Source organism: Leguminivora glycinivorella, chromosome Z, assembly GCF_023078275.1.
Source record: "Leguminivora glycinivorella isolate SPB_JAAS2020 chromosome Z, LegGlyc_1.1, whole genome shotgun sequence".
Lineage (NCBI taxonomy): Eukaryota > Metazoa > Arthropoda > Insecta > Lepidoptera > Tortricidae > Leguminivora > Leguminivora glycinivorella.
In genome coordinates, this window is record NC_062998.1 from 16,663,844 (window position 1) to 16,676,850 (window position 13,007).

At 38.3% G+C, this 13,007-nt stretch overlaps 1 protein-coding gene and 1 long non-coding RNA gene across 2 annotated transcripts; one reads left to right on the forward strand and one right to left on the reverse strand.

Moving 5' to 3' along the window:
• The first annotated feature begins 5,625 nt into the window (after positions 1-5,625).
• On the forward strand, positions 5,626-6,787 carry LOC125241957. Its single transcript, XM_048150674.1, has 2 exons — positions 5,626-6,011; positions 6,098-6,787. Exons 1-2 carry the CDS (start codon positions 5,788-5,790, stop codon positions 6,582-6,584), a joined length of 711 nt encoding a protein of 236 aa, XP_048006631.1. The 5' UTR covers positions 5,626-5,787; the 3' UTR covers positions 6,585-6,787.
• A 995-nt stretch (positions 6,788-7,782) lies between these two features.
• LOC125240689 lies at positions 7,783-9,564 on the reverse strand. Its single transcript, XR_007178654.1, has 2 exons — positions 9,401-9,564; positions 7,783-8,054 (listed from the first exon to the last, which is right to left on the reverse strand). It is a non-coding gene; the product is annotated as an uncharacterized LOC125240689 (long non-coding RNA).
• Positions 9,565-13,007: the final 3,443 nt, after the last annotated feature.

Below are 13,007 nucleotides of genomic sequence, written 5' to 3' on the forward strand. Positions count from 1 at the left end.
GTTCCTCAAGGCCACCAAGCAAGCAAGAGCAAGTGGTTTGTGTATGGACGGTTGGGGTATAAGCAAAAGGGGCCCGATTTTAGGACTTATTATTTTTGAGTGTTTGTAATTTAAAAACATGAAAGATTGCATTAAAATAAGCATCTTTTATAGAATGAAGTTGTTTGAAAAACCTACTTATTTAGGAGTTAGAGCAGTACGAAGTTGCGAATTTTCCCGTAGTATTTACTAAGGCGCCAGAGACAGAAAATTTACGATGATTTTTTTTACCAATACAACCTATGTTAATATTGATAAATCATATAGAACACGTTTAAATAAGGATGTTTTGTTACATAAACTTTTTCTTTTCCATTAATATTGGGTTGGTAAGAAAGTAATGAGCGATCGATTGAATTCCACATAAAATTTTTGAGAGAGTTCTAGAATCTTCTATGGTCGAAAGTATATAAAGGGCGAGTCGCACAGTTTCTCGTCAGTCATTCACTAGCTGTCGCCGAGCTAATATAAGGAAGAAAATGGACGAATTAAAAGTGCATGTAAGGCATTGCTTACTATATGAATTTCAGTCTGGCCATTCAGCCGCCGAAGCAGTGCGTAATATATGTCAGCGTGTTGCTCCTGAAGTTGTGTCTGTGGCCACGGCGAAACGATGGTTCCAGCGGTTTCGTAGTGGCGACTTTTCATTATCAGATCAACCTAAGTCTGGTCGACCGGTGAAGATTGATGTAGCCAAATTAAAAACCTTAATTGAAGGAGATCCGAGGCTAACGAGTCGTACTCTTGCTACCGAGTTAGGCTGCTCTCATGTCACCATAGAAACACATTTACACGAGTTGGGAAAAAACTACAAATACACTGTTTGGATACCGCACGAACTTGATAGAGATCAACTAAACCGCCGTGCCGATATCTGCATACAACTTCTGTCTTTTCGCCGCACATTCAACTGGTTGGACCATCTTATCACTGGAGATGAAAAATGGGTCTTATATATAAATCACACACGCAAACGTCAGTGGCTAGCTCCAAACGAAAAAGGAATAGAGGCACCAAAAACAGAGCCTCACCCGAAAAAAGTTATGCTGTCCGTTTGGTGGGATATTCATGGTATTATTCACTGGGAACTCCTACAAAGTGGAATGAATGTTACCGCATCAGTATACTGTAATCAGCTTGAAAATTTAAACCAAAAAAGCTGTCAGAATCGTCCACAGCATGCTAAAGTTTTTTTCTTACACGACAATGCTCGCCCACACATTGCAAAAGTGACTCGGCTAAAGCTATTGGAGCTAGGTTGGAAAGTGATACCTCATCCACCGTACTCTCCAGACTTGGCACCTACGGATTACGCATTGTTCAGATCGCTAAGAAATGCCTTGAATGAAAAAAAGTTCGATGATCAAGCCCATCTACGACAGTTATACATAGCTGAGTTTTTTGAATCGAAACCTAAGAACTTCTTCGCCGATGCTATTCATTCTTTACCAGAACGATGGAGACAAGTAGTAGATAACGAAGGCCGTTATATTTTTGATAAATGATTAAAATAATAAATTAAATATAAATTACAATATTGGTTATGATTCGCTCATTACTTTCTTACCAACCCAATATTTACTGAGATATTAGGGTTCTAAGATTAGTAAATGGCACTAGCACTTTAATAAAATTAACGCGTGTCTCGCAAACGGTCTAGGATACAAAATGACGACTTTTATACAGGTATAGGTTAGGTTCGTTAGGTATCTTCAAACGGCCGAAGGTCAAACTGCACAGAATAGGATAGAAGCCCCGCGTAAGCGTATCCCTATCCGGCCTCGCTCAGCCGTATATACCCACTTGGCCGGAAATCCTCATTTTCCCGGCCTCTGATGTAATGTACTATTGTTATGCTACGAGCTACGACAATAGGCTACTAGACTCGTATCGAATTTGGCACAATAAATGATTGTCTTCTGTAGTATTTGACATAAAATAAATACTAACTTATTTGCCAAAAATACATGAATTTACAATTTAAATACATGTAATTAATAATTACATCTAGCAAAAATTTTAGACATCAAAAAATACTTATACATTTTACGACAACAAGTCATTACCCAGTTTGCCTTTGCGGGGGTAACAGTGACATCTAGCGAACAACTTGCACTACGGCATATAATTGTTTTTCACGCCCTCTTTCGTTAATTTTCCTAAACATATGCTAAGTTCATCCGATTTACTATTTCCTTTGACTGAAAACACCGTGGTTCATACTTAAAAAATCAGAAAATGTTGTTTTCTCAAACATGCAATGAAATATTGTCTTTACGTTCCTTAAAATGGGCTGGGAAGTATCGCTTTTTGGGCGCAACAACTCGAGAGGACTGTAAAGGGATTTCATATTATTTTTTAGGCCTAGGCCTGCAAAGTAACTTTTTTTTATAAAATATTGTCCTTTAGAGCATTTTTTTTTATTTCATTGTATGTTTGAGAAAAGCACTATACATGCCTCGGCGTGAAAACGGATTCCCGGCCTCGTATCCCTATCCGGCCTCGCTCGCACGCTCGCTCGGCCGTATATACCCACTTGGCCGGAAATCCTCATTTTCCCAGCCTCTGATGTAATGTACTATTTCGAGTAAAATGACCTGATGCACAGATAATCTATACATTAACATGACTGTGTTGTTTTCGCCTGATTACGTAAAAGTATACTTTAATGCTGTTTTTAAGTCATACATAATAAAATATGGTAATATTTTATTTCGGTTAATTGGACAGTACTTAATCATATAAGACAAACTTTAAAAAACCGGCCAAGAGCGTGTCGGGCCACGCTCAGCAGGGTTAGCACATGATTGCCGCGAGAGTATGTCGCCGCGAGATAGACTACCCGTCCTTATGTCATTAATACAGTTAGAAGAAGACGTGTCATCTATCTCGCGGCGACATACTCTCGCGACCATCATGTGCTAGGCCTACAGTGTAGGGTTCCGTAGTTTTCCATGTTTTTCTCAAAAACTACTGAACCTATCAAGTTCAAAACAATTTTCCTAGAAAGTCTTTATAAAGTTCTACTTTTGTGATTTTTTTCATATTTTTTAAACATATGGTTCAAAAGTTAGAGGGGGGGGGGGACGCACTTTTTTTTCCTTTAGGAGCGATTATTTCTAATACTTCACTTGGTCGGGTATCAATAATATCACTGTGTAACCCGCTACATATTAGATAATGAAATTCAAAAATACTGAATGAAGTGGCATTACCAAAATCTAGTACTTAGCTTAGTACTTACCTACTTACGTACTCGTATGTAAGTACATATAAGTAGTCGTAAGTGCGAATAGTAGCGTAGGAGGGAAAACTGTTCAAAGTTTAATCACCAATATATAACATATATTCCTCTCTTGGCTACATAAAACTTTGTATAAACTGTATAAAGCCCTATCAGGGTGCTGTCGATAACATAACAGCAATTTCGGCGAAATCCCGAAGAGCGATTTCTCAACTCCTTAACTTACTGTAGGTACATTTAGAGTTATAAATAGGCAGTGCGCATATTTATCGCCTTGTGCTTTTTCCAAGAATGTTCAAGGAAGATATTCCTATTGACGAGATTCTTACTCAGTTCACATGTGCCCTGCCAGTCGGACGCTTTTTAGGGTTCCGTAGTCAACTAGGAACCCTTATAGTTTCGCCATGTCTATCTGTCTGTCTGTCCGTCCGTCCGTCCGCGGATAATCTCAGTAACTGTAAGCACTACAAAGCTGAAATTTGGTACCAATATGTATATCAATCACGCCAACAAAGTGCAAAAATAAAAAATTGAAAAAAATGTTTTATTAGGGTACCCCCCCTACATATAAAGTGGGGGCTGATATTTTTTTCATTCCAACCCCAACGTGTGATATATTGTTAGATATGTATTTAAAAATTAATAAGGGTTTACTAAGATCGTTTTTTGATAATATTAATATTTTCGGAAATAATCGCTGCTAAAAGAAAAAAAAGTGCGTCCCCCCCCCTCTAACTTTTGAACCATATGTTTAAAAAATATGAAAAAAATCACAAAAGTAGAACTTTATAAATACTTTCTAGGAAAATTGTTTTGAACTTGATAGGTTCAGTAGTTTTTGAGAAAAATACGGAAAACTACGGAACCCTACACTGAGCGTGGCCCGACACGCTCTTGGCCGGTTTTTTATAAGTAAAAAATATGTTTCCGCCAAGAGCATAGGGAACTGTCGATTCTTCATACAAACGTAGTATGTACCTCATTTTCCTCACTGGATATCCTGCATTTGGCATGTTATCCTAATTTTATATACAACAATTTTTTCAAACAATGGAAAATAAGGAATGTGTGTGTATGAAAAACTTCAAACCTATAATTACATGTAAGTAGGTATTTTGGTGATATCAGCGAAGTATGACAATGAATGAATTGTGAGATTGGCGGAAACCGGCACTCTGCTCATGACGGAGACAAAGGGCGCTGAAATGCGCTGCTATTTTGCATCAGGCATGAAATCACTGGATGATTGCAGCCAAATGGAATTTTCCCAGCGAACTCTATAGAGCCCAATTGCCTCTTATGAGACACCCGAGCTGCGGGATAATAATATAGCAATCCCTTGCGTCATCGTTTCAGGCTTCCGCGAACGATCAAATACACCTTTTGGTGAACCGACTACAATAAGGGACTTTTGCTTGATCTAAGAAAGGAAAACCGTTTATAGTCATAACCGACCATTGTTAGGCTAAATTAAATACTTACCCCCTTATTCATAAACGTTCACTAAAGTTATCAAGCCGATAAAGTTCGTTTGTCCCTTTCTATCACACCAATACGTCGGAAAGGGACAAAAGAACTTTATCGGCTTGATAACTTTAGTGAACGTTTATGAATAAGGGGGTTATAATACGAGTACACTAACCGGTTCATGTAAAATTCAAATTGCCAGTTACAGTAATTATCGGTTCACTTATACTATTTTTATGTAACTAGTACCTACTCCGACGACCCATCTTTTTAGTAGGTTGGTATCTTAGTTATAATAAGGAGAGGTACAGAGGAGACCTACAGATACTTCCCCCCTTATTCATAAACGTTCACTAAAGTCACCAAGCTGATAATGTTCGTTTGTCCCTTTCCGACGTATCGGTGTTATGGAAAGGGACAAACGAACTTTATCGGCTTGATAACTTTAGAAACGTTTATTAATAAGGGGGATACTCTCTAAAGGCTATCTAAAGTCGCTAAAAATAAAATATTATGCTACTCGAGCTTTGTTCTCTAAGCTAAGTTCTCTTGTACCTAGCACAATAAGTTACCTAGAATGCAGGTTGCACATTAGTAAATATAAATAGTAAGGGCTACAATACAATACAAATCTTTTTATTGCACAACCTCAGAAATGTACATAGGAACACATACATTACTATAAATTATATTACTGAAATTAATGATTATTCAATGGCTATTGCTGAAATTAATGATTATCTTATTATATACTTATATTCTGTGATATTACCTATGGTTGGCTAGTTGTGTCATCATTAAAACACCTTTGATGTTTAAATATTTCTAGATGGTCTCAGGTATAGTTGTGATTAGACAACATGGCAACAGTTGACGACAACCAAGCTTATGAAGGAGAGGATGGAGACTATCAATTCAAAAATAATTTTATTAACACGCCATGGGACGATCGATCAAGAAAAAGCAAGATCGGGATCATTTCATTATTAGTAGCCATATTTGCTGTGATAGTTATTTGCGTCGGTCATAACTTTATAATGCACTATGCAAATGGATCTTTTCCGGATTTTAAAGTTGAAAATACTTGCCCTTTAATCAATTTGAACGATATACAATATTATAACTTTGTTGCGAAGGTATACTCGTTCTCGTCCAAAGAACTGCTGTGCGTTGGGGCCGTGTTGAGTGATAATGCTGTGCTGGCGGATGAAATCTGTGCCAGAGACGGTCCCGTTGTACTGGTTGTAGGACATTCAAAAGAGTAAGTACTTAACATGTTTAAAAATATTAATTATGAAAAAGACTCATGCTTGACACACCTACTCATTCATTTTTATTGAATTTCAGTCCACGCTGCAAGAAAGGTCACGCTGTTGATGAAATCATAGAAGTCGATCACGAGGGCATGTTATCGCAAAAATTAATTATATTAAAGTGCAAAGGTGATTTCGCCGAATGCCGCAGTACTATCCATATCGGATCGCAGTTAGAGTGGAAGACACCCGCTCATATTATCGGGCGGCCACTGACGCGCAGTGGCCGAGCACTTATAACTAAGCAGCCAGTGACTGTGTCTGGAAGAGGCAACTGTTCTATACCGGGAACGTTGAGCCAAAAATTGGATAAAAATATGATAATTTGCGTGACAAATTTCGGTCGTTGTCAAGTGCACGCCGGGGACCTGCTCACGCAGCGGGGGCGCCTGCTCGGGCTGGCGTCCACCGGGCTGCACCGCTCCCCGAGCTCGACGGCTTATTTCGCTGATTTAAACTCCGTAAGGGGAAAATTAGCACCATTCGTAGATACGTCAAAGCAAGTACATATACATGTCTAATCTTTAGAAATAACTAAAGACTTACACGTATGCATGCTTTATAATATCGTATACCTTACATAGATAAAGAGCTATATGAATTATCTATACGTGGAGATTTTTAATAACGTAAGTGCCCCATTGAGGAAATATATACCTGCTTAGAATGCTCTCAGCATATTATAACGGTCCCCTAAACGATCCTGATTTTTCACTCACTGTTATCTTTTCCTCAAATATATTGTGCGCGTCCCTTTAATTTAACCGGTGTCTTAAGTAATGACGCAATGAGTAACGACATATAAATAGGCCTGCAGGCCTAGCACATGATGGCCGCGAGAGTATGTCGCCGCGAGATAGACTACCTGTCCTTATGTCATTAATGCAATTAGACAAAGACGTGTCATCTAGCTATCTCGCGGCGACATACTCCCGCGGCCATCATGTGCTAGGCCTACTGATGCCTGATATTATTGGTGATTGATCTATAGGAATGGCTAAATCCATTAGGGTTTTTTTCTATAAAGTTGACGTATTACTTCTGTTGAGTTAATGTATTACTGACTGCTACATGTCACCACCACCATGTGAAACACCTTAGAACACCGCAGTACAGTGACGGATTTAATTTTAAGGCATAGGTTTGTATTCATTACAGATTTTGTTACCGTTAGTATTGACAGCCAAATTAGCTTGAATTGAACTCTAAATGGCTCAACAAAGACTATCTGTTCAGCCCCGTAGCCGAATGGCATTTCTCCGACGCGAAACGAAAACGAAACGCCGCGAAAGGTAATCTGGCTCTGTCACGCCAATACGCAAGAGCGATAGAGATAGATATCTAAGAGCGTTTCGTTTCGTGAGCGTTTGTGCCATTCGGCTACGCAGGGTGGCTAGCCGAATGGCACAAACGCTCACGAAACGAAGCGCTAGTAGATATCTATCTCTATCGCGCTTGCGTATTGGCGCGACAGAGCCAGCGGCGTATCGCTTTCGTTTGGCGTCGGAGAAATGCCATTCGGCTACGGGGCCAGCCCCGTAGCCGAATGGCATTTCTACGACGCGAAACGCCACCGAATCGCCGCATAAATGTAGTCTGGCTCTGTCGCGCCAATACGCAAGAGCGATAGAGAGAGATAGCTACTATTATCGTGAGCGTTTCGTGAGCGTTTGAGCATTCGGCTACGCACACAGGGACATGACAAAGCAAACTAGTAGGTACGTACGTTTAACAGTTTATATATAAATCAATCCGTATGCGATTTTCGAGTGCGGTTATCATGCAGCTGAGCCACGTGGACGGTTCCCAGATCCACCTCCTCCGGGGCAGTCCAGCTCTTCCAACCCCTGGAAGCCACGTATATCACCAGCATGACGAGGCACGTGCCTATGGTGTACAACAGAAGAGTAGTCTCGCGAGACCATCCTGTTGTGCGACTTTTTATAACTTCAGACATTATTACGACCGAATCCAAACATGACTACTGGTACCTGCAAAAATAGAGTCAATATTTTTCGAGTTATAAAGCAGTCAAGTAGTACAATTGGACGAAAACCAGCGCAAATGTATTTTGTGGTCTATAAGCATTTTGAGGAAGGTGTGACGTGAAAATAAAAATATAGTCGGGGTCAGGAGGGATATCAGATCAGATATACATTTGCACCTGCTTATACATAATGGTCTCATTGATATTTCAGATAGCAATTTACCACGGGTCAGCATACGCGTCATCCGTTGTATTCATGACCTGTCGCTGACCGTTCATCCAATTTACCGTATATGCCAAATTATAATAACCTATTAAACGGCCGTCACACAAGCGATTAACTGTCAGCGGCCGTCGGTGATTTTCCAGAGGGCTGGACTGGAGGCCTGTCAGCGCTAGCGGTGTGTGAGCGGGCCCAAAACGCTTTGGCGTGGCCACAATTAAAATGTTAATACCGATCCGCGCGCCAGCCTTCGATACGTGTCACTTCGAATTATATCATAAAACTGATATTTAAGTATAGAGTGTAACTAGGAATCTATTCCGCTTAACGTGGCCGGCAATATTTGGACATATTCAGAGTATTTTACCTACTACAGAGTAAATGCTTACATATTGCTTAGTCACCTACAATAATTTACTGTATGGTTGTAAATCGATTGTTAAGAGTATGTAACTTTTTGTTATATGACCAACCCTAAAATCGACGACGTTTTACGAGGGGCAGAGTTGTTATTTAACTGCACGTGCTAAAATTTATACTCCCCGCGCAAGCGGGAGATTACAAAATCAGAATGTGGAATCTTGAGCGTTGCGAGGCTTTCAAGGCTCGTAGATTAAACAGTTTAAACATACTTCGCCACCGAGTGAAACCCAAATTTTTCATCACGCTAGTTAATATTTTATGATTGAAATTCATCATCTATAAGGTAAAATCTAACAACCTAAGACATCAAGTTAAAATTAGTAGGTACGAAATTAATTTTGCACTCTTGTGGATAAAATGCAATTTTGCTATACGTTTTCGAATAATCAAGAGAGCCTTTACCAGTTGGTGTGGAAAAAACGCTACCTGACACTAGTACCACATCTCGGACACTGGCGATCAAATATATGAAAGAGGCGCGTTCCTAGCACACATTCTAAGCTCGTGTAGGTGAACGCGTACTATGCTTGTATGAGTGAAATATGACAGGTCGACTGGTCGCGTTTTTGACAGGCGGTAACTGCGAGGTAACCGAGAGGGGGTGGGCGGCGCTTTCAGCGGGGAGCGGAAGTGACCATACTGTACGATAGTACTCTTTATTATACTGTGCTAGTACCTATGATAAGTCAATACGAGTAACTTACTTGTTACATGTAGCACATAGTGATGTGTACCTATAAATAAGCACAGTAGCCAACGCTGTGTGTGGATGTGGTAGCAGGCAAATTAAGTAATGTTAACATTTTGATTAAAATTCTTGGAACTACTGCCTACATTGCCTGGATCGAGACTGAAATTATCAAAAGGAAATTATACTTATTTTGTCATAGCATGGCATAGCTTAGGCATCTGTCAATATCGTAGTAATAGATCAAGAGCCCAGGCCCGCCAGACCTTCCTCAAATTCTCAAGGATGAAACTTTGGGACAATGTAGAGTTCACATCGGCGTTTAATGTGTGCATATTTTCTAGTTCGGCCCATCGGCCAATTTTTTGCTATCAAGTGATGAAGGTGAAAAAAAAAAGTGCTTACTTTCCTTAAATTCTCAAGGCTGATTTTTATATATGTGTTAGAGCACGTTGTTAGAAATTGGTTATCATCAATGCCAGACCGTTTCCGCCGGCCATAACTTTTACCAGACGCGACAAAGTTGGCAAAAAACGACTCTAACTTACCTCATTTTCTCAAGCCTGATTTTGATATATGATACGCAGGGACCTATAACTAGACCGTTTGTAAGCAGCCAGACCAATTGGATGGACCCAACCATCCGCCAGACCGACTTAAAGTTTCGATGTGAGCATTAGTAGAATTGAAATATTCCGGGTCTATAAAAGCTAAAAACTTGAATTTTCTACATTAAGCTACGTGTATATTGTATACTTGACGTAATAAGCGACTTTCAAAAATTTTACTTCTAAGGAAATCTAAGGAAAAAAAATGAAAGTTTATATGTGGTGCAAGATTAATTTTAAGCTATGAATTTTATTTACACTGCGTAAGTACATGTGTATTTTATTATAAATATAACTTTTACCAAACGCGACAAAGTTGGCAAAAAACGACTCTAACTTACCTCATTTTCTCAAGCCTGATTTTGATATATGATACGCAAGGACCTGTAACTAGACCATTTGTAAGCAGCCAGACCAATCGGATGGACCCAACCATCCGCCAGACCGACTTAAAGTTTCGATATGAGCATTAGTAGAATTGAAATATTCCGGGTCTATGAAAGCTAAAAACTTGAATTTTCTACATTAAGCTACGTGTATATTGTATACTTGACGTAACAAGCGACTTTCAAAAATTTTACTTCTAAGGAAATAAAAAAATGAAAGTTTATATGTGGTGCAAGATTAATTTTAAGCTATGAATTTTATTTACACTGCGTAAGTACATGTGTATTTTATTATAAATATAACTTTTACCAGACGCGACAAAGTTGGCAAAAAGGATCGATCTTAAAACTAATTTTAAACCACCTTGTTCGACGACCGAAAAAAAGTTTAATTTACTTTTCTTCTTTAAATTTATAATAAAATACACATGTACTTACGCAGTGTAAATAAAATTCATAGCTTAAAATTAATCTTGCACCACATATAAACTTTCATTTTTTTATTTCCTTAGAAGTAAATTTTTTGAAAGTCGCTTATTACGTCAAGTATACAATATACACGTAGCTTAATGTAGAAAATTCAAGTTTTTAGCTTTTATAGACCCGGAATATTTCAATTCTACTAATGCTCATATCGAAACTTTAAGTCGGTCTGGCGGATGGTTGGGTCCATCCGATTGGTCTGGCTGCTTACAAACGGTCTGGTTACAGGTCCCTGCGTATCATATACCAAAATCAGGCTTGAGAAAATGAGGTAAGTTAGAGTCGTTTTTTGCCAACTTTGTCGCGTCTGGTAAAAGTTATATTTATAATAAAATACACATGTAACTTACGCAGTGTAAATAAAATTCATAGCTTAAAATTAATCTTGCACCACATATAAACTTTCATTTTTTTATTTCCTTAGAAGTAAAATTTTTGAAAGTCGCTTATTACGTCATGTATACAATATACACGTAGCTTAATGTAGAAAATTCAAGTTTTTAACTTTTATAGACCCGGAATATTTCAATTCTACTAATGCTCATATCGAAACTTTAAGTCGGTCTGGCGGATGGTTGGGTCCATCCGATTGGTCTGGCTGCTTACAAACGGTCTAGTTACAGGTCCCTGCGTATCATATATCAAAATCAGGCTTGAGAAAATGAGGTAAGTTAGAGTCGTTTTTTGCCAACTTTTTCGCGTCTGGTAAAAGTTATGGCCGGCGGAAATGGTCTGGCATTGATGATAACCAATTTCTAACAACGTGCTCTAACACATATATAAAAATCAGCCTTGAGAATTTAAGGAAAGTAAGCACTTTTTTTTTTCACCTTCATCACTTGATAGCAAAAAATTGGCCGATGGGCCGAACTAGAAAATATGCACACATTAACCGCCGATATGAACTCTACATTGTCCCAAAGTTTCATCCTTGAGAATTTGAGGAAGGTCTGGCGGGCCTGGGCTCTGGGTCTATAAGTAGCCAATTTTAAGCATAGACATAGAAATTCTATAATCATTGATTTTAAGGTAATTAACTAACCTTTTTAAATCAATTCTACGAGAACCTACACACACCTCTCACACCTCTTTGCTTTATAGACTGTATATTAAATATGTAAGCCATACTATACTAATACTAATTACTAATACTAATACTAATAATTGCCGCGGGAAAAAGCTAGTAGGTATACTATAATACTAGCTTTTGCCCGCGGCTTCGCTCGCGTTAGAAAGAGACAAAAAGTAGCCTATGTCGCTCTCCATCCCTTCAACTATCTCCAATTAAAAAATCACGTCAATTCGACGCTCCGTTTTGCCGTGAAAAACGGACAATTAAACAGACACATACTTTCCCATTTATAATATAAAGTACCTAAGTATGGATACTATAATACACCGTGTTTTTTTTGTTTTTCGTTAATTAAATTCGACACGCCGTTAGGTTCATTATCAGGAACCTCCTGGTATATTACTTTTAGTTAATATTTTCATTTATATAACACAATAATTGATTATATTGGTTTAAATAGATCGCAACATATCTTTGGACCAAATTCAGCTTGCAATTCAGCAATTCAATTTCAGCAACAGTGGCGTGTATGTTGTCATATAAAAAAAAATTAAAAGGAGCAATTGCTATATAAAGCAATATCTACATAATTTTGAAATCTTTCCTGCCTTTCGTTTCGTACCTCTAATTGGGCAAAGGACTTTGCATAAGTCTTGTGAAGGGAACCAAAATATTTCCAGAGCCACTTCTTCATTCCAATCATAATTCTCCCTCTTAATTCATTTAGGCAACTCGGCGTCATCATTGGTTTAGTGGAATAAAATACTGCTGGTTTATATTTAAAGAAGAAAGAAAGAAACGTTTATTAAAATAACAAAGTGTTACATGTTATTCTGGTCCCCACACTAGGCACAGCCTGTCCTGTGGTGGACATAAAACATAAAAATAAAGAAAGAACAGAAACAATAAAGTGTTTTGCGTAGATAAATAAACGAAATTGTAAGTAATTCAGATTCAACGGTGCAGTTTACAGAAGTACCAAAAAGGCGAAAATATTTAGAAATAAAATAAAAAGAGATCACAATTATTTTATAATTAGGTAAGTACTTATAATAAGGAACGTAATTTTTCTTC

Coding starts and splice junctions, on each gene's coding strand:
- LOC125241957 (XM_048150674.1), top strand. CDS start 5,788: ATGCACTATGCAAATGGATCTTTTCCGGATTTTAAAGTTGAAAATACT. Junction 6,012..6,097: donor GTTGTAGGACATTCAAAAGA/GTAAGTACTTAA, acceptor ATTGAATTTCAG/TCCACGCTGCAAGAAAGGTC.